This window comes from Wyeomyia smithii, chromosome 2 (genome assembly GCF_029784165.1).
Source record: "Wyeomyia smithii strain HCP4-BCI-WySm-NY-G18 chromosome 2, ASM2978416v1, whole genome shotgun sequence".
NCBI classification, from domain to species: Eukaryota; Metazoa; Arthropoda; class Insecta; order Diptera; family Culicidae; genus Wyeomyia; species Wyeomyia smithii.
In genome coordinates, this window is record NC_073695.1 from 207,032,325 (window position 1) to 207,057,985 (window position 25,661).

At 40.2% G+C, this 25,661-nt stretch overlaps 3 protein-coding genes across 6 annotated transcripts in view; 2 read left to right on the forward strand and 1 right to left on the reverse strand.

The window, feature by feature from the left end:
- Positions 1 to 5,024: 5,024 nt before the first annotated feature.
- Positions 5,025 to 9,920, forward strand: LOC129725316 (uncharacterized). The gene is made up of 7 exons (XM_055680952.1): positions 5,025 to 6,984; positions 7,040 to 7,217; positions 7,269 to 7,562; positions 7,622 to 8,695; positions 8,754 to 8,893; positions 8,956 to 9,215; positions 9,275 to 9,920. Exons 1-7 carry the CDS (start codon positions 6,813 to 6,815, stop codon positions 9,917 to 9,919), a joined length of 2,763 nt encoding a protein of 920 aa, XP_055536927.1. The 5' UTR covers positions 5,025 to 6,812; the 3' UTR covers position 9,920.
- A 12,795-nt stretch (positions 9,921 to 22,715) lies between these two features.
- LOC129725819 (xaa-Pro dipeptidase) overlaps positions 22,716 to 25,661 on the forward strand; it is a 207,087-nt gene continuing 204,141 nt past the window's right edge. For all 4 annotated transcript variants that reach the window (XM_055682077.1, XM_055682075.1, XM_055682082.1 and 1 more), the window contains exon 1: positions 22,716 to 23,069. The gene's annotated coding sequence lies outside the window, so the exon portion shown is untranslated. The remainder of the gene's footprint in view (positions 23,070 to 25,661) is intronic.
- On the reverse strand, positions 23,071 to 23,879 carry LOC129725820 (bolA-like protein 3). Its single transcript, XM_055682083.1, has 3 exons — positions 23,629 to 23,879; positions 23,461 to 23,550; positions 23,071 to 23,351 (listed from the first exon to the last, which is right to left on the reverse strand). The coding sequence occupies exons 1-3, from the start codon at positions 23,671 to 23,673 to the stop codon at positions 23,166 to 23,168; spliced, it is 321 nt and encodes a 106-aa protein (XP_055538058.1). The 5' UTR covers positions 23,674 to 23,879; the 3' UTR covers positions 23,071 to 23,165.

A 25,661-nucleotide genomic window follows, 5' to 3' on the forward strand; every position in this document is an offset into this window, starting at 1 on the left:
GAATAACAAATTAAAAAATGACTGACACGCAAGCAGCCGGGTTTTCTTGTAAAAGTGTTCTACTTCATCCTTGCGGTCGTGGCTTTGCACACAACCCTCCTGTGATTTTTTCACACTGAAAATTTGACAGCCCACTTTTATTGAATGTCAGCATATCACAAATAACGTTTGTAATCTCGGGAAAGATTTTTTGATTATTATTTTTGGGGCATTCCGTCATGACATAGCCTGATAAACAAAGTTTCTCCAATTCACTCGGTTATAAGCTGGTGCTCTCCAATCCCTAGGACACCGTGTACTCTCCGCCAGATCTCGCTCCACCTGGTCTACCCATCTTGCTCGCTGCGCCCCTGGTCGTCTTCTTCCTGCCGGGTTCGTGGCAAACACCATCTTCGCAGGGTAGTTGTTATGCATTCTTGCAACGTGTCCGGCCCAGCGTTTCCGTCCAGCTTTGTCCACCTTTTGAATACTGGGTTCGCCGTAGAGTTGCGCGAGCTCATGGTTCATCCTTCGCCTCCATATTCCGTTCTCCTGCACGCCGCCAAAGATCGTCCTTAGTATCCGTCGTTCGAAAACTCCGAGCACTCACAGGTCCTCCTCGAGCATTGTCCACGTTTCATGCCCGTAAAGAATAACCGGTCTTATGAGCGTTTTGTACAGGTTACACTTCGTACGGGGGCTAGTCTGTTTGACCGCAATTGCTTGTGGAGCCCATAGTAGGCACCAGTGAGCCAAGATAGACAAACTCGTCGACTACCTCGAACTCATCGCCGTAGATCGTAATACTGCCTAAACGATGTCGGTCGGCTTCGGTTCCGCCGGCTAGCATATACTTCGTTTTAGACGTATTTATCTGCAACCCAATCCTCGCTGCTTCGCGTTTTAGTCTGGTATGCTGTTCTGCCACCGCCGCAGTTGTTCTGCCGACAATGTCCATGTCATCATCAAAGCAGAAGAATTGACTGGATTTGTTGAAAATCGTACCCCGCGTGTTGATGTCCGCTCGATTCATTACACCCTGTAGCGCAATATTGAATAGCAGGCAGGAGAGACCATCACCCTGTCGAAGCCCCCTGCGGGATTCAAATGGACCCGACAATCCACCCAAAATCCGCACAAAGCACTGCGTCCCATCCACCGTAGTTATTAATCTTATCTTCTTCCCTGGAAAGCCGTTTTCGTCCATGACCTTCCATAGCTCTTTTCGGTCCATAGTGTCATACGCGGCTTTGAAGCAGCGTTGCTAAACGAGCGAGAAGCAAAACATATCCACTCCTTTCTGCTCGAGAATGAGATGTGTGCTACGCTTCTCCAGTCGTTCGCACACACACTTTCGAGAAACTCTTTATTATCCACGCATTTGCCAGAGCAGCAGCCAGCATACGGCCGCTCGCGAATTCTCTTTTGCTTTTTTACTCACGCCAAGTACGCGAGTACTCGAATAAGAGTACTTGACTAGGAGTGCTTTAAAAAATGTGCCAGAAAACGAAAATGCTTCGTTCACCGACTCACGCATGCGGCTTGTCCATCGCTAAACTGATGCCAAGCAGTTTTGCATCGTGCACCGACAGCCGAAAGTGGGGTGATAAATCTATATAGAATCGCATGCTTGAACGTGTATGATATTCGACCACCTACTCGCAGTGATGTATTTCAAATCTCAGAAAATCACCTTGGTGATATTTCAATCTGTATAAATATCTGCATATGTACTGGACATATCCCTTAAAATAAAAAACGCAATATAGTTTGTTCATTGACACAATTATGCACACGTTTATGCGTAACATATAAATATAATGAAACCTGCAATACGCTCAATAGCATTTGAGTTCTTTTTCGATTTTCAACTATATCGAAAAGTTTGTTTCGCGACCTCACGAAAATCAAAAAAAAAATCTGTATAGTTCTGTACTATTTCCAAGAAAACTGTAATCTGTATATACAGATATCTGTATAAAAAATACGCAAAAATCTGTACAAGTACTGAAAAATCTGTATATGTGGCATCCCTGCCTACTCTTCGAAATATTTTTTTTTGCCACTCCGCTCTGTCGTACCTTGTCACTCCGTATCGTCATAATGCGTCTTGACGGTTGTGCTCGCGAGAAAGGGAGGTACACGCGAGTGGGAAAGTACGCGAGCGAGAGTGCGTGTCCATGGACGTGTCGGCTTACGAGAAAACTCGCAAGCATCAACGCTCGGTAGTGTGAAATGAAAAAAGGAAAAGAGAATGAGAAACAGTACGACAGGAGTATCTCTAGTGTGAGATTTCGGTAGCGGCGAGAACGCCACTTGGAGTATCGCATGCTTTTTGCGAGCGAGTTTAACAACGCTGCTTTGAAGTCGATGAATAGGTGGTGCGTGGGGGTTCTGTATTCACAGCATTTCTGGAGGATTTGCCGTATGGTGAAGATTTCCGTCGTAGACCGTCCTTCCACGAAGCCGGCCTGATAACTTCCTACAAATCTGCTCGGGGTGAGAGGCGGCGGAAAATGATTTGGGAAAGCACTTTGTAGGCGGTATTCAGGACGGCGATCGCACGATAGTTTCCAAGTCCAATTTGTCGCCTTTCTTATAGATAGGACAGATAACCCCATCCTTCCACTCCTCCGCTAGCTGTTCTGTATCCCAAATTCTTGCAATCAACCGGTGCAAACAAATGGCCAGGTTTTCCAGGCCCATCTTTATAAGCTCCGCTCCGAGGCCATCCTTGTCAGCCGATTTATTATTTTCTAGCTGCTTGATGGCATCCTTAACTTCGCCTATCGTTGGGGCTGGCACGACTTCTGCATTTGTTGCACCGGTGGGATCGCTTTCTCCGCCACCATGGTCTCCTGTATGGGCGGTGCTGCTGCTGCTTCCACCTTTCGGTCACCTCACGATTGTCCGTCAGAATACTACCATCTTTATCCCGGCACATTTCGGCTTGCGGCATAAAGCCTCTGCGGGATGCGTTGAGCTTCTGATAAAACTTTCGCGTTTCCTGAAAATGCCATGTTCTTGGAGGCGGCAAAGTCGATGAGTCTTAGGCCCATTTCGTTGGTCAGCTGGTGCGCGCTGAACCTTCCAATCACCGGTTTGTATTCCTCCTCCTGGCCGACCTGAGCGTTGAAATCCCCGATGACGATCTTGATATTATGTTTTAGGCAGCGGTCGTACTTACGCTCCCATCGCGCGTAGAATTCGAGGACTGATTGGCCACCCAATCACCCGTTTCCGCATCTCGCCCATCACTATAAAAGCTGTCCCCAGCTCATGCGTGTTGCCGCAGCTCTGGTAGAAGGCATGAACATCCCGAAACGTACGTACCATTGAGCCTTTCCAGCACACCTTCTGCAGCGCTACGACGTCGAATCTGTGGGATTTCAATACTTCGGAAAGCACTCGTGTGCTTCCTTGGAAATTGAGAGACCGACAGTTCCACGTCCCGAGTTTCCCATCGTTAGTCCGTTTTCGTCGCATGGGTCTGTGCCGATTGTTCCAGTCCGAACTTTTTTGTTACTCGTTCATCACTTGTGAGTGTTTTACGGTGGCGGCTTGTGAGGCCTGCGCACTAACCCTCTGTCTCGCCGGAGGACCATCGTGCAAACACTGTTTAGAGTCCCACGTTGGCACGAGGACAGTAATCGGCCGCCCCTAACCTGGAGTACAGACGCCGTTTTGAGCCGCTCCTAATATGCAGGACAGACGCTCGGAAACTCAAAAGAGCCCTCCTTCCCTGTCAGCATACGACCAAGTTCTCACCGGGGTTGGTTACCCGATCTTCCCTTGGTTATTCGTACCCCAGCTGGCACCGCGTGTAGGTCGGGATAGGATTGGCTGGATAAGAGGCTAAAAACCACATGTGGGGTCTATTTTATTCCTATAGGTGTACTTGGCCTCGATGGTATGCATTATCCAGCCGTTCAGCCAGCCACTCTGATATCGGTGCTTATTACGGGGGTCACTCCACAGTGAAATCAGAGTGAAGTGAATAAAATCCTATTACGGGACTCACGTAAGTAAAAACGTCGCAAAGTGACATCACTTCACTTTTTGAGACCTAATTCCGATTCCACCTGAGAAGTGAGATGATAAAAATTAGCTCCGTACAGTGAAGTGAAAATGAGAATAGGACAAGTGAAATGAGGAAGTTTCCCAGCTCAAAAAACCTCCAAAATTTCTCAGTTAAGTCCCGGAAATTTTTGAGCAGGGGAACTCCCTAATTTCAATTGTCCTATTCTCATTTTCACTTCATTGTCTTCTCATTTTCATTCCACTGTCAATCTCACCACACCAGAGCCAATTTTTGTTGGCTCACTTTAGGTGGAATTGGGAATAACAACAACAATATCGCACACTAGCCTGGAAGGCTAATAGCGATCGCGATCAACTAGAGTCAAACCCGATATCGCAACCGTGTGGTAGAGCTAGCCGACCGACATCGCTAACCACTGTGGAATCCGGAATAGGTCTCAAAAAGTGAAGTGAGCGTGACCGTGAAGTGACTCCCGTAATAAGTACCATTATCGGGAAAGTGTTCTGTAGGCTACTTAAAAGCAGGCAAACATTTCGGTCGTAGACCGTGGAAGTTTCAAAAAGACTCGACACCGTCTCACAAATCGCGAGTGTACCAATAATGGCTAAAAATCTACGTTTCGGACTTCCTTTCGACAACACAATAGTTCTTTAATTTACCAAACGCGAATCTAATGGATTACAATGGTAAACACAGGTTTTTGCCTAGAGCTCAAAGTGACGAACCCGGTGAGCAATTATTGTGCGGCTTTTTGACGCACTTCTGCATAAACTAGAGATTCAAAATTCATAGGAATGGTTGAAAAGCTATAATCTTTCTATAACAACTATTTCCAGCTTTAGGGCCACATTTTTATCGCTTTTGTCGATCAGTGTTATTCTCGCTGGGCCCTTTTGGAGAGCAAGGTTCGACCTAGCCTCGAGTCGCTGAAGTAAGCCATTATCTGAAAATGGGCCAAAACACCGGTAAGTTAAAATCAGGTTGCTTGAAATTCGTTTTGACGTTGAATAACGTCTTACTTTAGAAGAGTGGCATTCCAAAAAAATCGAGAATGGAGTGAAACGACAGAATGAAAGATTAAAAACACATATTACTTTGTTACCACTGAACGGATTTTAGTCATTGATTTCTCGTTGGATAGTAAACAAATTACTCTAGTTCATGAAACCATTTTTACTAACATTTTTTCATAGTAAAGTGGTTAAAATTCATAGCAAACTTGATTATAATTCAACCAATCGCAATGTTGCAATCCAGGCACTTCCCTAGCACAGCCGACACTAAAGCATACAAACGATTTGACTTTGTAAACGATTTGTAGTTGCTGTTGTTGTTTTGTTCGCTTGAGTGCACAACGACACGCCCACCGGAAGTATAACTGTCATTAGTCACATATAAAAGTTAGTATGCAACAATCTGCCTAGTCTTCATTGATCATCCGATCATTGTAGTAAAAGGATGATATTCTGGAAACCGAATCGACCAGTAGCAAGAACTGAATTTCTCATTCGTTCATCGACCGGCAAAACGGACGATTCTTTCTGAAGCAGCATAAAGTGGGTGGTGGCAAATATTAGTCGCTTATAAAAGCGCACGCCATCGAATTGAATTTCTCATTTGAACTATCATTTTCTGTAGAAGGGCGTGAACAAAAACGCTTATAAAATCCGCAAAAAAACGCATAAAAATGACTTAAGTAGGTAGCTTCATTTCACACAACCCATTCCGCCCCCAGAATAATTCTTTCAACTGATGTCCCGCGATAAAGTTTTGACCATCTGGTTAATTTATTAAAATACAAACAGGTTCTTCTGCATTTGTAGTACTTATTTAAGTATTCAACGCGGTCGTGGCTTCTGCTTTTTCTGACCATCTCAAAGCAATAGTCAACGTTAAAGTTTAAGCCAAAGTGAATTGATTCTTTTAATTAATTTCACACATTCCGTACTCTGAAATGAACAGAATTTTTGGCCTTTGAATAGGTTACACTTCAAGTGGCGGACCCTCTAATATTTTCAGGCACACTGAAAAATTATCCTATTTATTTTCGAATTCAGATTAGATTGTATATGTCATATGAAAGTGCACAACGAACCAATAGTTCATAGATTATTTTTTCAAACTCGAAGGAATTTGAATAAAGTTTTCAGTGAGAGTTGTAGTTATTTCATGCGTACTTTCATGAATGACTATCAAGAAACAACAAAAAAATTATAAGCTTTTTCCAATACTGTACAATACAAAAATCCCTTGCAGTAATTGCAATATGGAGTGTTTTAATCAAGTTTTTCCTTGAATGTTTTGGGTATATAATTTACTTATTTTGAACAAATATGAAAAACTCTATTTAACCTGGATAGCATCGCTTTCCCCAGGTGGCATAAAAAGGAAAAAGAGAGTCAGAGACAGACAGCAGACCATTCCGATGCTTATCTGGCCACGCTTTCGTCAGCGTTTCGGCTGATAAGAACATTTTCGTTGCAAACTATGATATCAATACGAAGTTGTGACTTTTATCGCGGCTGGGTGTAGTCTTCGATAGTGAGTTCAACCTGTCGGTTGAACGTTCCAACAGGTGTATCTATACAGTGCGTAGTTTTTTTTCTACGAAGAGTGTTGCAATAACCGTGAGAATATTAGTCAGGCGACATCGGGTTCTTGTGAAACAATGTTAAAATCAATTTCGAAGCCGCCAATGAAAATTACTTGAAACAAACTACTTCGAGTTTGTGTGCTTAGCATACTTTTCTAGCATGTATCTTTTATCAAGCTTATTCTCTTATTGATTTTAATGCAATACAGCAACAAAACCACATACACGAACAGAGGCCATTTGATAAAAATTGTTCAGAATAAACTCTTTAAGTTTATTGCCGCTTATACATCTGCGCAGTCTAGACACAGGATGGCGTCCCTAACACATTTAAAATTTATTAATGTGCTACTTTATATATTCTTCATGGGTAAGAGTATTTTGAATACTCTTAATAATTATGAAAACTGATGAGCGCCTATCAGCCTCCCGTGCGGTGGCGTACAATATTCCCCAGGAGTTGATTCACTGCTATCGGGGAAACTCCACCTTGCCAACCGTGGGCTTCAACCAGCAGCTGTTGCTAGAGCTTATACGGAAAATCGAGCTTAAAAATCCTACCACGCTGGACATGCGCATGCTGAGTGTGGAGTTGATGCATCGGTAAGTCCTGTCACTTCCTTTGATTAAACGAAATACAATTGACATTTCCAGCATTCGTATCGATGGCATCGAGAAAGCTCCCGGCCTGAGGGAAACGGAATTCGTAACACCGTACAGCACCCGTGGTCTGATGGTACCAAAGTATACACTTCTTCTACAACTTGTGTCCAACATTCCGGGTACGGTTGAGTTTGAGCAGTTTCTGAGCCCTTCAGAGATTTGTTCACTGCACCGATTGCTCAGCAGTTCCGTTGAACCGTACCAACGTGGTGATGAGCGCGTAACCTGCCCGGGAACGCTGGCGGATTCTAGAAATCCCCAAGCACCTTGGGTCACTCAAAACAAGTAGGTTTAATCTTGCCATTTGTTGTTTATAGACAGTGAATGTCACCGAATTTTTACAGGAGCCAACGCAACCAAACAAGCAGCACAACATTTGATCGACCTATTTCCCGTTGTCCAGTGGAGGGTGGAACCTATCGGAGCAACAAATACGGGTCGATTGCTCCTGGTGTCGTGATCGCATCTATAGCTGCCGGCCTACAACCCCAGAATGTTCGTATCAGTGAGTTTATCTCCGCGTACAAGCGAAAAAATCCCTATGAAAATCTGGAAACTATGGAACGAGGAGACACCCGTAAACAGCTGGAGAAACTGTTCAACTCAATGGAAGCGATCGACAACACATACGTGACTGGGTTGGCGGGAGATTTGGCCGAAGTGTGCCTCTATCAGGGACCATTCGTTGGGACGGATTTACGAGTCGGGTTAAATGGAACGTGGAATGATACGTACTTTCCTAGAGTTAGACATCTAACAGATGAGCATAACGGTCGTTGGGAGATGACGGATAGTGAGATATTATCGGGTATTGATGGGTACTTCTTGGCGCAACAAGTTCCGAACTTCGTTAATAAAGTTCGTCGGCTTCGATTGTCACAAGTGCTAGACATGTACTACAGTGATCGAGGAATTCCAGTAGTTTCGATAGAGAATGTGCAGAAACGGAAACTGCACAACAGCAGGCTGTCAGCTACGAAGAGTCCGAAGAATACCGAACTTCGGGAAGATTCTTTGGATGAACTTTTCAACGCTGATATCAAAAGTCGCCTAAGCGACGTTTTCAACGAGGATGATGATCCCGCATCGAAAGGTGATCAATCGGCTACTGATGAAATCAATCGAGCATGCTATCGCAAGCAGATTCTGCAAAGCATTGACCGTGACAAACTGCGACAGGAAACGTTCAACTTCGTTCAGGTGTTACAGTATACTACGGGTAGCGTTGTGGTGGAGGACTCACTAATGCGTCGGAACTGTGACGCAGCCGTCGATAGGTTCTTTAGCTATTCGACTAATCTGCTGTCAACGATAGCCGATTGTTCTGTCGTGGGTTCTTCCGACGTTAGGCCAAACGTTGATTTGCTAGTGGTGATTGATGGCTCAAGAAGTGTTTATGAAAATCAGAAAATCATATTGTGAGTAGTATTTTTTTTCGTTGCGACTTTGAATGAACTAACATTCTTTATTTTACAGCCATTTAGCGGAGTTGGTTGACATCTCCATTTACGGATCGTACATGGCAGTTATTCATGGTCAAACCGGAGAGTTTCTCGTGAATCGCACTAATAGTGTTGCTAGTGTTTTTGAACAACTTACAAGCTTTAATGGATCTTGTAAGTTAAATATCACAACTCTTGTAGCGTAATTCAAACCTAAGTACTACATTTCTCCTTAGATCCAACATCTCTCTCGCTTTCCAAAAGCTTCAATTCTATAGTTAACCGATTGTCCGCCCAAATGGAACAAGAACGATCCTACAGAGTGGTGGGTGCTAACTCACCTGTGATCATGGTAATTTCTCAGGGTCAGAAAATAACACAAACAGATTACAATAGCGCTCGGCGAATAATGACCAGCTCGTTCGAGCAGTTTCCGGATTTGTACTTCATCTTTCTGACCAACGATGATGGCACCTTTAGCCAGTTGACAGACTTTGTAAGTAACCTTAATTTTCTGCGAATTTCGAACTATAACTCAGTTTTTATGTTGGATAGACCGGGCTTTCTCACAGTCGGTTACCGGTGGAAGAACACTACAAAATAATCAAATCAACATCGATCGACCTTCAGCCATTCAGTGGAGAATTGTACGCCATTTTGAAAGCGATTCCCCAACGTTTGGTGGCGCCATTCTGTCGAACGGCCTCGAATCGAGACATGTGGCACAACATTAACATACGTGAAGAATACGAACAGTACATTAGCCCAGGAGTGGAACTGCGCTATCGTATTAGTCGAAATTTCCTCTGGGGTACTGGCGAGGTTAACATTCAGTTCCAGAACTCGGCGTACGGCGAGTTCACCGTGTGCGGAACATTCAACAACCAATTGGCCGGTTTGCACTGCAAAACGACATCACCGGAAGAGGACAATGTGTGGTTTAATTTTACCGGCCTGTGCTTGGGTGAGTCAGAGCTGCAATGTCCATCGCTGTACTTTATCGTGCAGCTGGAGACTTCGTTCATGAAATGTAACGAAAATGACTGCCGTTATCCGGATCAGGTACGGATGGTTATCAAGCATCAAGGGCTGCGTTGTCCGACGGATTTGAACGGGAATGCCAGTGGGTTGGTTGCAAGCTGGGTCGGTATAGTTTTGACAGTATTTACCGTTTTGATGAATGACAGATTATTTCAATAAATTTACTTGTTTTCCTAATTTTTTATTATCACCAAATTGCACAGCAAAACACTACAAGCGAGGTTAGAAATAAGAAGCTGCGTAGTAATGTATCTGAGAAAGCAGGAAACTTCAAAAAATTCCCGAACTTAATATCAGAATAGTTGAGACATTGTGAAGATGAGTTTTTATTTTAATTTGCGCTATATGAAACAAACTTCCAAAAATGTTCGTACGAGCTTCAATATAAATACGATCTTTTTATTTTGATCGTATTATTAGAAAAATTTTCTGTTGGAAACTGAAAATGTTTTCCAACATTTGTAGATTTTCATCTGAAAACGAAACGAAACCAAATAATCTCTTCAGCGTTAAACGAATTTCGATGGGAAAAAACTAGGAGAGACTGAAAAAAATTACGAAAAAAATAATTTCTTTATTCTTTATTCTTTATTTGTTAAAAAATCATCTGACAAAAAAGTCTTAATGAATATGGACTAGTCAATGTAATTAAAAATTACGACGAACTCTTATTGCAAATTTGAATGATGGTGTGCCGAAATCAAAGAGATCTTCCACTTTGGAGAATGATCGGATGCAGCAAGCTAACGGGTCGTTGAATCCGAAATTAGTTCGGTGAAAGCTAGGTTGTAACAATACAGTAGAGCGAAGAAGACGCTGTGAGGCCCGGAAATTCAATTTAGAAAGGATTTCTGGTGAGTCGATTTCGGAGTTTAAAACTTTTGCTACGAACACCGCTTGTTGAACTTCTCTGCGTCGTTGCAATGTGTCGATCCCAAGAAGACGACAACAATCAGGATATGGAGGCAGGTTAATCGGGTCACGCCACGGAAGATTTCTTAACGCAATCCTCAGAAATCATTTTTGCACTCGCTCAAGTCGCAAATTCCAGACAAGTTGTTGGGGGTCCCAAACTAAGCTGGCATTTTCGAGGAGTGGCCGAACGATAGCACAATACAACGCCTTCAAGCAACGGGGATCCATAAAGTCGCGACCAATTTTCGATACGAAACCAAGTTGTCTCGTCGCTCTAGCAATTATGTTGATACGATGTAGATTGAATGTAAGTTTAGTATCCAATAAAACTCCGAGGTCACTAACGCGGTCAACTCTTGTTAGGTCTTGATTATCGATTTGATAGTTGAATAAAATAGGATTCATTTTACGGTGAAAAGTCATCACTTGACACTTATTAATGCTAATCGTCAACCGGTTTTTGCGACACCAGTAAACAAACTTATCCAAAAGTCCCTGAAGCCGCCGACAATCGTCGATAGAGCGTATAATCAAATACAGCTTAAGATCATCTGCGTATACTAGTTTACAGCCAACATCCAGCAGTAAGGAAACATCATTGAAAAACAGCGTAAACAGCAATGGTCCTAAGTTGCTACCTTGTGGAACGCCGGAGGTGTTTGGAAACTGAGACGAACAGCAGGAATTAATGTGTACTCGAAGAACTCTATCGCATAAGTATGAGCTAAGCCAACCGACAAACCTCTGCGATGCACCAAGCCGTAGGATTTTTTTCAGTAATATTTTATGGTCAATCCGATCAAACGCAGCTTTTAAATCTGTGTAGATTACGTCGATTTGAGCTTTTTGTTCGATGTGCGATATGCAAGTCGTCGTGAAGTCAAGCAAGTTTGTACTTACTGAGCGACCAGGCATAAAACCGTGTTGGTCACTAGAAATATAACTCTTAGTGCGAAAGAGCATAAACGAACTCACAATTATTTCGAATAATTTAGATGCAGCAGAAAGACTAGTGCCACGATAGTTCCTAACGTTTCGGCGGTCCCCGTTTTTAAATATCGGGAACATGTAAGAATGTTTCCAAACTGTGGGAAACTTGCCTTGCGAAAGATTTGTTATATATATATATATATATATATATATATATATATATATATATATATATATATATATATATATATATATATATGTATATATATATATATATATATATATATATATATATATATATATATATATATATATATATATATATATATATATATATATATATATATATATATATATATATATATATATATATATATATATATATATATATATATATATATATATATATATATATATATATATATATATATATATATATATATATATATATATGGCAGAGGGGTTCGGCTAAAGCGTGTACACAAGGACTTATTATTATAATATTTACGAAATTCCAAAAATTTCTGGGATTTCTTCGAAGGTCTGTCTGAACTCGCATGACGTAGGATTTGTACAAGCCAGCATTCAACCGACTATAATCATCGCTCGATCGCCTAAAACGACACTTGGCATCGACAGTTTTAGTACGACGATATTTGTGTCGCCAACGATTGCGTACACGTTTCAATTCTCGCAGACGCGACGTAGCCCAAGGTGGAAAAACTGGCGCTTTTACTAAAGGTAGACAGTGTTGTAAGTCTCGCTCGTAAGCAGCATACAACACCTCATGTGAGGTTCTCGGTGTCGCCCCTTTACACAGTAGAGAATTCTCCATTCAAGCTATTTCTCGTTCTTTCCTGTTTTCTTTCTTACTCCCGAGCAGTGCTGATAAAAGTCATTTTCCCCAGCAAAATTCTTCGAAAATTACAGCCAATCATTTTCAATTTTCACTTCGAATGATCGCAGCACTCTTTCAGATACACTAGATTTTCGTCCTAGTAACGTGCTGTTATACTCAGATGAAATAGATCGCGCGCATCGTTCACGGTTACGGAATAAAATTTGACGACAAATCCAACCAAATGATCTTCACTTCAAAGCGAAAAAAAAAAACAAACAGTCCACTCAACCAAAATGAACCTCACCGAAACACTTTTTCACTGACACTGACCGATGCCTTGACAATCTTCGTTAACTGACAAACTGATTTTGTTGTCTTGCTTTCATCTCATGAAATATAATGAGGTGTTTTGACAGTTCACTTCCATGCAAAAAGCGGGAAGGGAGAACTCTGAAAGAATTGTAAAAAAATAACGTTTATGGATGCTTTTTTTCACTTTCAATCAAGAGTGTCAACAAATATCAACCCTGCTCCCGAGATCATATGCACACAATCCCGTCTACTCTTCTCGTGTGTACTCGTGTATACCTACTCCCCAACTCGCGAGAACGACCAGCCGAAGACAATTCGTTCAAGTAGTGATGGGAAACTTATCGATACTCATCGATAATATCGATAAACGCGGTACATCGATATTATCGTTAATTTTTTGACGTTAACGATAATTATCGATATTATAAGGGTGAGCACAAGTCAGTGCAGCTGGTTACTGGAGGAGACCCAAAAGAAGGAGACCTCACCTACCCTATCCCAGGAGTTGCTTTTGCCGCTAGGTATTTGTTAGGTGCTGCTATTCGACAAGATTTAGCATTGTTGGGGGTGGTGTGAAGGTTCGCCTCGGGGTGTCACTGAGTTTCTGAGAAAAAAAGGTAACTAAAAAGATATTTATAGTTTCTAGTTTCCTAAGAACAAATGAACTCGACAACATAGTACTGGAGAACTTCAAAAAAATATCTAAACTTTTTGCACCATCTCATAAAAAAGCAATGATACGAAATTGTAATAAAATGCATTTTCTTTGGCTTGCCAACTCTTTTAATATGATGGACATGCATAGCGGTAGTCTATTGGTAACTCTCTGGTAATTGTTTAGTTTAACTGGGAACTGTTTAAGTTTAAAGTATCTGTTAGCCAACAAACAATTTTTAGTTCCACTAAAAATCCAAATCAACAAAATTGTTGCGCCAAAAAAAGTGTGCTGATTTTTACAGCGGGTAGACAAAATAATTGAGATAAATAAAACTCTCTCTAATTTTAAATTGCCAGAACTTTGCGAAAAATGAATCAATTTTGATGACCGGTTTCATTTCACTGAAAAACTATCCTAGTTTCCTAGTATTACTTGGGAACTTGGCGTGACCAACCTACACCGAAAATGTTTCGTATTTCAAGAGTGTGTGTCAAAGTGTACATTTTAGCAACGCATAGAACGTTTTAGGCAACTAAATTGTCTATCTAAAATACTTCATTTAAAAGAATCTGAGATCACCGATATTTTCTAAAATCATATTTCGTTTTTTGAATTATATTTTTTTCAGAGTAGGATCCTAAAATCATTTTTTATATTTTTGAAGGAAAGTTCAGATAATTTTTACTAAGATAAATTCATTCATAAGAAAAAGGTTCAAATACAGTTAGGTTTTCTTACGCGGGGGATACATGCCTCGTGAAAAAACCATGTTAAATCAAAAATCCTCTTGATAAACCGCTTTAATTCAAAAATTCGTGTAAAAAACCACGTTAATTTGAAAATCTGCATAAATAACCTTTAAGAGAAAATCCGCGTGAAAATAATCTGACCTTTTTAAATGTTAATCCAGATAAATTTTCAAACGCAAGTTTGCAAAGTTGCTTGGTTTATTAAGACCTACACACCCACAATGTTCGATTGAATTCTGCTAGAGTGCTGCAAGCTCAAAGAAAATTAGTACCCAACAGGGAAAAAACCGCCAAAATCAACACCCATACTTAATAAATTCATACCTCGATGATTCCTTGGCTAATTTTCAATCTATGGCTACCATTGAACTCGAGATAAATTCTGATTTATTGACAACATATAAACCTGAGTGAAACAGAATGTCAGAAAAAGTTCTACGCGTTGCAAAAATGTACACTTTGGCACACACTTCGCAAATCTGAAACATTTCCAGTGACCCTTGGCCACGTCCAGTTCTCAAGTAGACTAGAAAACTAGGACAGTTTTCCAGTAAAATGAAACCTGTTTTGTCAAAATTGATTCATTTTTCGTAAAGTTTTGGCCATTTGAAAATTGACAGAATTTTGCCTGCTTCAATTATTTCCCTGATTGTACAACCTTCAAAACGAACTTCGGCTTGAAACTACTCCGTAGAAAGCACTCCCGGCGTGAAACCCGAAGACTTTCCAAAACAAACTGTTTAACTCGTCCGGTTGTTTGAATTTTCATTCTCAGTCTCGTAAGATTTGTCATTCAAGGTCTTAACACAATGGATACGTTGCGGCTGCGTTTGCGGCAATTTGACAGTTAGCCCATACATTTACTGTCAAATTAACGTCAACGCAACGTAAACGTATCCATCCTGTTTGGGCCATCACTGTCTCTGTTTTGAACAGATTTACATAGCAGATTTGCATTCGTTAAATAACGTTTGCAATGAAAAAATGGATAAAAATTGCCGCTTTTTCATGGGTTTACCTTTAATCGCACTGACGAAACTATTCATGCATCATCAATCATAGTAACCCATGACTTAAAAAAAAAATTGACAGATTTATCAGTCAAACTTAACTGTGATAGTGAAAAAAGTGAAGCTACTTCGTTCAGAAGTGTGCGCGTTCAAAGAACGGTACCCCGCCGCGTCAAAAACGGACATCGTGCGGCACTTTGTGGACGCTGGGAATGCTATTCTGACATCTACAACATCTTGACACTATTGGACAACGATCAGAGCATCGAAAGAAAGCCCGGTTCCGGACGGTCAACGACCCTGAGCGACAAGAAGCTTCAAAGGATGCTGAAGAGGAAGACCGAGGGAAAAGTGGCTAAATTGCTACGTGCACTTGGCCGGGAGGTTGGTGCATGCGCTGAAACAATGAAAAAGTATCTGGAGAACATGGACATACATGTCAGGAAGCGGCAGTCTCGTCCACTCGTCCACTGGTCGCGGAGCTGCAGGCAATGACACAGCGACAGCGGTTGAATAAGATAGTCAAGTCGATTTTCCCGGCGAAACGCGACGTGGCAGTGGTGATGGACGACTAGACCTATCTCACCCTGGATGGCAACGACTAGCAGGGCTCTTCGTATTTTACCTCCCCCACGAAGGAACTGAGCACCGAGGTAAAGTTTATTTCACAGACCAAGTTCCCCAAGAAGGTGCGGCTGTGGTTGACAATCAGCGAGAAAGGGATGTCAAAGTTGCTTTTCTTTCGTTCCGGGCTGGCCGTAAACGGGGAAATTTATAGTACGAAGTGCCTGACAGAAGTTGCGTCGTTCATCAAGAGATACCATAAGCGCGAAGACACGGTGTTCTGGCCAGATTTGACGTCGGCCAACTACTCGAAGCGATCGTTGGAAGAGATGGAGCGGCTGAATATCGATGTGGTACCGAAGTCGGCGAATTCGCCCAATGTCCCCCAGCTGCTTCCCATCGAGAATTTCTGGGCAAACTTGAAGCGCAAGATCTATTCCAACAACTTGTCGCAAAAACGGAGGAGGAGTTAATAAAAAAACGAAGAAAGAGCCTAAAAACATGACTACACGCATGTTTTCGTCCGCCATGGCGAATGTTCCGGTTAACTGCCGGAAGGCCGCACGGAAGGACGTCATATTTTTTTGCGAGGAAGCTAACATGATTACCTTTCATGGGAAATTTATCCAACTCAATTATCTCTAAGACATCACCATCACCATCTGAAAAAAGTCCATTTTTTTTACCGCAAACGTTAGCTGTCAAATTATCGATAAAATCGATAAAAGCCCTGAAATTATCGATTGTTATCGATGTTTGTTTTGGGCGATATTTCCCATCACTAGATTCAAGATGTTTGCGATGGTTGCAGAGGGAAAAAATATGATAGGGTATCAGCAGCGTTGCCAGGTATCCAGATTTAGCTGGATTATCCAGATTTTTGAACATGTATCCAGGTAGACAGCTTTGATGTCCAATTATCCAGATTTTTCATGGATGATCCAGATTTTATCCAGATTTTATTTTCTCTGTTCCGCAAAAAGGTCATAACTTCAATTTTGGCGCGAAATTTTGCAATTTTGTCCCCTCAAATTTTGCGTACCTCAAGACCTTTATCCGAAAAATTAACCTTTCACACCACGAAATGACCGCCAGATTTTTTCCATATTTTTATTTGCCTTTTCCAGATTTTTAAGAAAATGACCTGGCAACGCTGAGCATATGTCTCGTTGTCAAGCAGAAAGGAGAAGAAAGGTTTCGCTTCTCGCTTGATTTGCAACGCTGAAGATAGATTCAAATTGAGCCACTCAAGTAATGTGTCACTGAACAGCGTCACCATTTGATCAACATCGGGTTGCAGGGAGAGAGTTTCCCAGTTGATGCTTTCCAAATATGTGTTGAACGCTGCGAAATCGATTTTACGATAGTTTAGCCTTGTTTCAGTCGCTCTAGAGCGCTGTGTCGAAATACTGGTACTTCGTTCTATTGGCACGGTTATGGTTAAAGCTGGGTGATGAGGATCGAGTGGCAATACTAATGGAGCGGCGCACACATCGACCGCACAACATCGATCGTCAGAGCAAAAGACTAAGTCGAGCACACGTCCTAGGTGGTTGGTTTTTTGATTAACTTGGCGGAGATTTAAAAACTCAACACCATCGACTAACGCCGCACCAGCAGCAGACAGTACGTTCGAGCTGCTGTGCTGACCGTTATTGTTCCACACAATGCGTGGCTGATTGTAATCGCCACAGACCAAAACAATTTCGTCCTCAGAAGTGCTTTTGCCACACAGCTCCGCGATCGAGGCAATATGTGCATCAACCGTACCAATCAACTGACTTTTATCAGGCGGAATGTATATACCACAAATTAGCAGTTTTGCCCCACGTACAGTCGCTCTACCGCAAATTTGTTCCAAACAATGAAATTTAAATGAAACCTAGAAAAACTTTGGAAAAAAAAATCCAATTTAGCTCCGGTTTGCCGCGAAACGAATTAACAGGTCCAAAACGCAAAAGGAGAACTTAAATAGAGCTTCGAATTAGGAGAAAACAATTCTTGTGAATTGAAATTCGGAGTTATTTCTTGTTTATTGTATATAAATGGAAGGCCGTGAAAAATAAATAACAATATATTTACGAAATAAGGCCGAGAATATAATCCAAACTAAATAACCTGAAAAACGAAAAATAAAATCGACCCCAAGAAGACTCCGAGTCGCTAAAATATGCTACTGTGAAGCAGGAAAAATAATTAAATAAAAATCGTTTCCAAAGAACCAGAGAACGCCAAAAAAGAACATGATACAACAAAACAAACATTTATTAAGATTAGGAACTATTTTAAATTTTGCTAAGAGACACCTATAAAATCCCAAAAAAAAGGTTAAAATGTTTTAAATCAAGCTCAAAATAGAGTTTTTTCTCTTCGCAGTCTTTTTTTTTCTCGCGATCTGAAATGAATCGAAAAAAGTGAATTAAAATGTGTGCCAAAAGCTTATCCACAATCCGTTGAAAACACCGGGAAACAATTCCGAAAAATTGATACAATAAATGGAGTTTATTAATTTTATTATGAGTTATCTCTAACTATAGAATTAGTATAAACTAAAAATAGCCAAAAATGCCTCTCCAAAACAGAAAAGTGTTTTACATAGGCAATCAAAAATACTATAACTAAAGTAAAATATAATCATAATTATCAGAAGCGCTTTAAAAAGCTCCTATAAATGTTCAGAAACGATTTTTATGAAGTAGAATACTTCTATCAGGAAGTTCGGCTACATAGGGATGTGAAATGAAAATCTAAAACCGAAAAAAGTGAAAAATATGTCCAATTTCAAATGCTAATAAATCGGTTATTATTCGATGGATTTCCTTCGTTCTTGCAGCAATAGATTGGAAAATCTTCTAAGATTCTTCCCAAATGCAGATAATTGTAATTTTATTATTCACACTATTGTACTATTGAAAATAGTCAAGCCTTGTCAAAACGAAAACTTCGGCCTCTGATTGGTCGTTATATGATTGCTTCCCAAGCACAGTCGACAGAATCATAGACCTTGCCATTTGAAATGTGCTCCCTAGTAACAATACTGGTTTTATCAAAGTTTTATAGCGCCTAATACAGCCAAAACAGCGCTATAAAACTTTGATAAAACCAGTTTTGTTACTTGGGCTATTAGGCCTATATAAAAGCCTGTTTCACCCGAAGCCGCTCATTATCAGGGTTGCCACATTTAAATCTGTGTTTTCCCTTGAAAAAAATTTTAAAAATTTTAAAAATTAATGTCAATTTCGAAAAATCTGTAAATCTGTACTTTTCGACGAAAATCTGTATATCTGTATATACAGATTCTGTACCGTTACTTCGGCCAAAATCTGTAAAATACAGATTAATCTGTACATGTGGCATCCCTGCTCATTATAGTTCTAGACTGCAACAACAGCAGTCCTCCCTTAGCAGCAGCAGTGGATACAGCAGCAGTAGCAGTGCAGCGGACAACAGCCACAGCTGTGGTATGGCAACGGATAGCGGAGCGCGTCTCAGCATCGAAAACAGGACCAGGTGATGCAGGGCAGCGGATACCAATGGCAACGGAAGCGTCCACTACTGTGGCAACGGGGATAGCGCAGCGGTTGACGTTGGTCTCAGCATCTATATAAGCAGGGCCAGCTGATGCAGTGTGGCATTTTAGTGAAATGCTGTCTCTGAGCGATAGCAGGCACACTAGCAAATGCATCCAATGAAAAGAACGTTCTGGAAAACTTTTCAGTGTTTATTTCCCCCAAGGAATACTTTATTCGCACTGCCAGTGATAACGCAAAGATGTGATCGACATCTTATCAAACATTGAATTAAACAACAAATTGTCCTTTTCAGGATGAAATAAAAACCTAATTGAAATGTTAATATTTTCTCTTAAATCAATTTACACTTTCAAGAAATTTGGAACAGATATATATTTGGCTTCATCTCCGTATCTCAGAACGTACTAAATTATCTTTTCCTTCAGTCATGAGCACCGAAAAGCTTTCATTATCAGCATAAAAATCAATTTTTCGCATAATCAAAATTCAAAAATTATCCAAATCATGACAAGCAACTATATTATTGAGAATGGTCAATCCTTGTTGAAGCGCGAAATTTGACTGATCTGATTAGTCGTTAATATGATTGCTTCCCAAGTACGGTCGACAGAATCATAGACCTTGCCATTTTGAATTTGCTATTTGTCTGTATAAGAGTAAGGAAGGGAATTATCGACTGAAATGGCTATCGATAGTTATCGATGATTTCCTACTACTATCGATAGGTTTTTCATCCCTATATAAGAGCCTGTTTCAGTCGAAGCCGCTCATAATAGTTCTAGACAGCGACAACAGCAGTCTTCCCTTAGCAGCAGCAGTAGCAGTGCAGTGGATACCAGGCGAATAGCGGCCACAGCTGTGGCATAGCAATGGATAGTGCACTAGTTGCAGCGGATCTCAGAATCGATAGCAGCTGGGACAGCGGATACCAATAGCAGCGTATAGCGGCCTAAACATTAGCATGGCTACGGATAGCGTAGCAGTTGCAGTGGGTTTAGCATCCATAGCAGCTGATGCAGTAAGGCACTTTAGTGAAATGCAGTCTCTGTGCGATAGCGGGCACTAGTAAATGCATTCAATGAAAAATTGACTCATTTTGACAACACATGAGCCGTCTAGTTTTGAGTGTTAAATCAGCTTTTCACTGTTTATTTCATCACAAGGAATACTTTATTCTCACTGTCAGTGAGAACGCCAAGATGTGATCGGTATCTTATCCGATATTGAATTGAATAACAAATTAAAAAATGACTGACACGCAAGCAGCCGGGTTTTCTTGTAAAAGTATTCTACTTCATCCTTGCGGTCGTGGTTTTGCACACAACCCTCCTGTGATTTTTCTCCTAAAACCCAGATACCAAAAAAGGAACTGATTTTAAAAAGAGTCAGAATCAACGAGAAGCGCTTCTAAAAACTAGAAGACACAAAATAGAAGGAAAACATAAACCCTAAATCGATGATAAAAAAATTTAAAGACTAGGAAAGCATCCCAAATTCCACTTCGAATCACTAAGGGGCCATTCACATACCACGTGGACACGGGGGGGTGGTTGGCTAATGTCCACGGTCCATACATTTTTTTTTAAATTTATATGGACAGTTGTCCACGGAGGGGAGGGGGACAAAATCATTAAAAATCTGTCCACGTGGTATGAGGATGGCCCCTAAGAAACACCTCTAAAATCAAGATCAAAATCACTAAACATGCTTTAAACAGTAAAAAACGCCAAAACTGAAACTGGAACTCAAGAAATATAAAAACTGAAATAATTTTCAGGACCAAAAAGAACTGTACACCAAACCGTGCGTTATAATACCAGAAAAAGAAAATAAACCCAAACCAAACTTGGAATTGGGTTGCTTAGCTATATTAGTTTTTTGTATTATCTTAGAGCTGCATTTTGTAAGCAAAACATAAGTTTCAAAAAATTCTATCGTTGTCCTTCAATTCTAAAAGCACGAAATACAACTGCTCGAATTCTGCTCGAATCGTTCTAAATCGCTACAATTACAGTTGATACATGGGCGAACTGTCATTGTAGCGATTTAGAACGATTTTTAATACTTCATTTAAAATTCGAAGGACAATGATATAAAATTTTGAAAAATCACGTTTTGCTCCGAAAATTACACTGTTTTAGCTGATGTATAAAAATCAAAAATCCGTGAATAGCTAAACAACCCAATTGTTTAAAACCATAAAACGTTTAGAGATCTTATGATAACGATTTAATCTAACGCTAAAAATGAAGCCCGATAAAAAATCCTGACCCAAATCAGAAAGGATCAGTAAAAAAAAGTTTCCGAAAATCAGAGAAAGAAAAAATCCGCTAAAGGCAGAAAAACTCACCGAAAGCTAAAAGTTTGTTAAACCAATATCGTATGACCTCAAATTGAACTAAGAATCGTAACTCAAAATTGAACTAATTATCTGCGAACAATGCTCAGAAATAATTCGTAATAAAACAGAGAAAAACGTCTTGGCCTGAACGTGATTTTAATGTGGTTCACAGCCAATTTTCAGATCGCGTAATTTTTCAATTTACATAGAATTTTATAGCTACTTTTTCAAAGTAAATTAAGTTTTTGAATTGTGAACAACATGCACTCTCCAAATTTACAGAATACTTTTCGACTCTTCAACAAAAATCAGTCGTCGAGTGTGTGATTTTTATTATTAATTCAATTTATAGCTCAAATTCATCCTTCACCCACAGTCATCGTTCAATCTCCACCAGAGATGCCAGATGTTTGGCCAGAAAAATGTCTGCAACTGCTCGAAAAACCCACGGGAATTGCATCGCTGTCAGCTACCATACATTTGACGCGTTACCAACATCACTGGCACTGACACCCGAAAAATGGGCAATTTACCCTTATCTTATGTTGATTCGGGCAAACCGGCTAAATGTTGACTGCAATTATTGATAGCATATCCGACAGTTTTGAGCAATTTCTTAAGGTTTTCACATGGTATGTGATATTGTAAGTGATATTTAGTACATTAATTGTGTCCCAAAGCAAAGTGAAGCAAACTGTGACAGCAGAAAAAGTAGTTTTGGGACAAACGGTACAAAAATAGATGTTCGTAACGCTTAAAGGCTGCCATACAATTCCCTTGGAAAAACCGGAAAAATCTGCTTGAAATCTGAAAAAAATCTATCCGTGATTGGAAAATACTTCGCTCGCGCAGGCGAAAGTCTGCAAAAATCTGCAAACATTTTGAGAAAATCTGCGCAAATATAAGGAGACTCTAACAAAAATCAGCAGAAATTATGGAAAATCTGCTAACATCTGCGAAGCAATAAAAATCTGCACACAGACACTAAAAATCTGCGTTTTGCAGACAAATCTGCACATCTGGTTTCCCTGATCTCCACCCGGTGTCGGTAAAGCAGGGAAAGCTTGGAACCCATTCTGACAGTCAGCTGTTTATTGTTCTTGTTCGTTGCATGCTTTGACCGTTTTGTCACGGTTCGTGTGCAAAAGAGAAAAATCAAAAAACAAATAAACTGCGTGCCCGTATTTTCCAGCAGAACTTTTGATATTAGCGTTGTGATCGTATGTGTTATGCGTTGCGTTAGTTATTGCAGTGCGATTATTTTTGGTTAACCTACAAAGGAAGTCTCCTACATTTGTGGTTTAGTGTTATCAGTAAAAGTTTTACTTAGCATCTCTAATAAAGTTGCTATTAAATTAATTATCGTTTCTTTGTTCAGTCTAGTGCAAGTACAGTGAAGAGAAAACACTTAACTGTGTTAAAGGGCTGTCCGTAAAGGATTCTGCATTGTTATAAAGTACGTAAGTTATTCTACCTTTATTTTCCTTACAAAAATTTGTGTAACAGATTTTGGGAATAAATTGAATCAGGTATCTAGGACACTAAAAGCTATTTATTCATCAGGAATAGACGTATGTATCCTTAATCCGTGCATATCTTTAATTTCCTTTTTAAGTGTTTCGGTTATCAGCCGATGCTGTTTAACCGTCGAGAGACCCTTGAATTCTTCCGTTTCAACGTAAATTTCGTACATCGAGCCACATCCACCCGATATGTCACTGACCACAACGTTTTTAGCCTGCAGCGAGAAAACAAAGATTAGATTTAACTCAATGGGGGTATTGAAATTGATAATGTCTGCTATTTGCTTTGTGACAAGACGCAACTATCAATCTTCTCTAGATTACCTGCGGGAATTTACTCTGAAGTGCTTTGCGCAACGTTTGTTCGGAGTTTTTATTCGAACCGTTGGCTCCCGACCATACGCGGCTTAAAATCTGAAATTTAAACAAAAATCTGTAAGTGATGCGAACATAACCAAAACAAACGTCTGCTTTCATAACATTTCCCCTTACCGAAATGTACCGCTTGCCGGTTAATCGTAAAATGTTGGTGCTCATCTTCGATTGACATTAAATTTATTGAAACTGAACGAAAAGATAGTACGTGCTTGGCCAACTTTGAAGCTGCTGGTTAGCTGTTTACGGCGCAGTTCGACAATTTTTCTTTTTATCCATGAGCGAGTTTCTTAGCCTGAATCTGTAAGCGGACGAAACGAAAGTGTTATGAAACTGACCGCGCCTACTGTACCGACCGAGCCGGCGTTTCTGTTTTGCTTTGTTGTTCTCCTGCTGTAGCACTAAAATTTTACGCAGAGCTTTTTGAGTGGCGTTCAGCTTCCGCTGCACAATGGGTAAATATGTAGGTAAAATGGCAACTTTATTTTTTAGCGCTTTTCAATGAGTTTAAGCGGATTCTATTCATCATTAGTTTCACGAGTTTGAATTGGTCGGCGTGCGACCAGACCGAACCAAGCGCCAAAAACTTTATTTCGAGTAATCGGCGATCAAAGTTTAACCACCCCGTATGTTTCCTGCAAACTGCTGCAAAGAAATTTTGTTATAATACCATTATAAACTGTTCAAATGATTTCGTTTTATCATGAAAGATAGGTTATCAAATTTAACATCCACTGGTGTCAAAAACTCAATTTTAAAAGAATGGCGCTTGGTTCGGTCTGGTCGCACGCCGACCAATTGAGGTTCATGGTATTATCTATGTGTCGACATTTTATTGCCTATTTTTGATGCAGATAACGCAGATGTCCTGCGAAAGTAATAAACATAAAACGTGCCTAACTACGTGTTCCGGATATAGAGTAACGGCCCGTTACTAACGGGGGTATCTTTGGGCCCTACATTTTTTTATCCCACCTGGCAACAATGAAATAAAATGTCGTAAAGTGACATTGATCATTTTTTTTAAATATTTCTTAGATATTTCACAAATATTCTGAATAAAAAAATTTTATACTTTTTAAATGAGTACTGGCATGTATTGAGCCAATTTTTTTACTATCATAACAGTTTAGTAACAATTTTACCGTTTTTTATTATGTTCTAAAATTTTTGCATCGATTTTTACTACAGGATAACTGATCTTTTCATTGTTTTGATTAATTTGAAGTGAAACTTTACTATTCTGACCAAATTAAATAAATATGAGAAGCAACAATTTGTGTTAGTAAATATCGACGGTCCATATAAAATGTTCGGCTTTTATATTTTCAGAGTCGCAATGGAAATCGACTTTACGAATTTCGTTTAGAAGTTGCTTTTAAAAGTTTCGTCTTCTCGAAAAAAGTACCCATGCAAAATGGCAGCTCAATCGGACTTCGGAAACACGTGCCTCAAAGCGGGGATTTTTTTCCTATCTTTTTGATGTCTTCATATGATCAGCAAGACCATATGTCATTGAACGAAACAAGTAATAATCGAAGAGTGCAACATGGCGGGTTAGGTAGGACTTGCCATTTGAGCGTTACTTTGTAAGTTTAAATTACTTTGGTAGCATGGGGCCGAGCGTTGTCATGCAGCAGAATCCCTTTTTCGTGCCTCTTCCCGTAGTGGCTTAGTCACATCAATTGAAGTCGATACCGTTCCTCACTGATGGTTTCGTTCGGTTTCCTCAGCCCATAATGAAGAACACCGACCTAGTTCAACCAGATACACATCATTACACGATGTAGAAGCATAACCAAGCAGTCTCCATTGGTTGCTGTAATGAATCCATTTTTCATCATCCGTCACGATGCGATGAAAAAACCCCTTTCTTTCGCCACTGAAGTAATTGTTCACAAGCGAAAAAACGACACTCCTATGGCTTCAAATCAGAAAACACCAGCTTTTGAATTTTCTAGTAACTTTTGAATCATTCCCAAAGCTTGTAATCGCTTGGAAACGGCTTATACCGAAGCGAATTGTTTTTGCGTTAGGCATAGATCCTTATCAAATATTTCCTTCAATTAGGTGTCTTCGAAGGTTTTTGACCTTCCTTTACACGACAGCCATCAACGTCGAAATTACAGTCTTTAAATCGACGATAACAA

What these genes read in the sequence shown, in the direction of transcription:
- LOC129725316 (XM_055680952.1), top strand. Translation starts at nt 6,813, where the DNA reads ATGCAATACAGCAACAAAACCACATACACGAACAGAGGCCATTTGATA. An exon ending in TACAAGCTTTAATGGATCTT is followed by an intron (nt 8,894 to 8,955) that starts GTAAGTTAAATA and finishes ATTTCTCCTTAG; the next exon opens with ATCCAACATCTCTCTCGCTT. An exon ending in TTAGCCAGTTGACAGACTTT is followed by an intron (nt 9,216 to 9,274) that starts GTAAGTAACCTT and finishes TATGTTGGATAG; the next exon opens with ACCGGGCTTTCTCACAGTCG.
- LOC129725820 (XM_055682083.1), bottom strand. Translation starts at nt 23,673, where the DNA reads ATGAGCACCAACATTTTACGATTAACCGGCAAGCGGTACATTTCG. An exon ending in CCGGCAAGCGGTACATTTCG is followed by an intron (nt 23,551 to 23,628) that starts GTAAGGGGAAAT and finishes TTTAAATTTCAG; the next exon opens with ATTTTAAGCCGCGTATGGTC. An exon ending in TTCAGAGTAAATTCCCGCAG is followed by an intron (nt 23,352 to 23,460) that starts GTAATCTAGAGA and finishes TTCTCGCTGCAG; the next exon opens with GCTAAAAACGTTGTGGTCAG.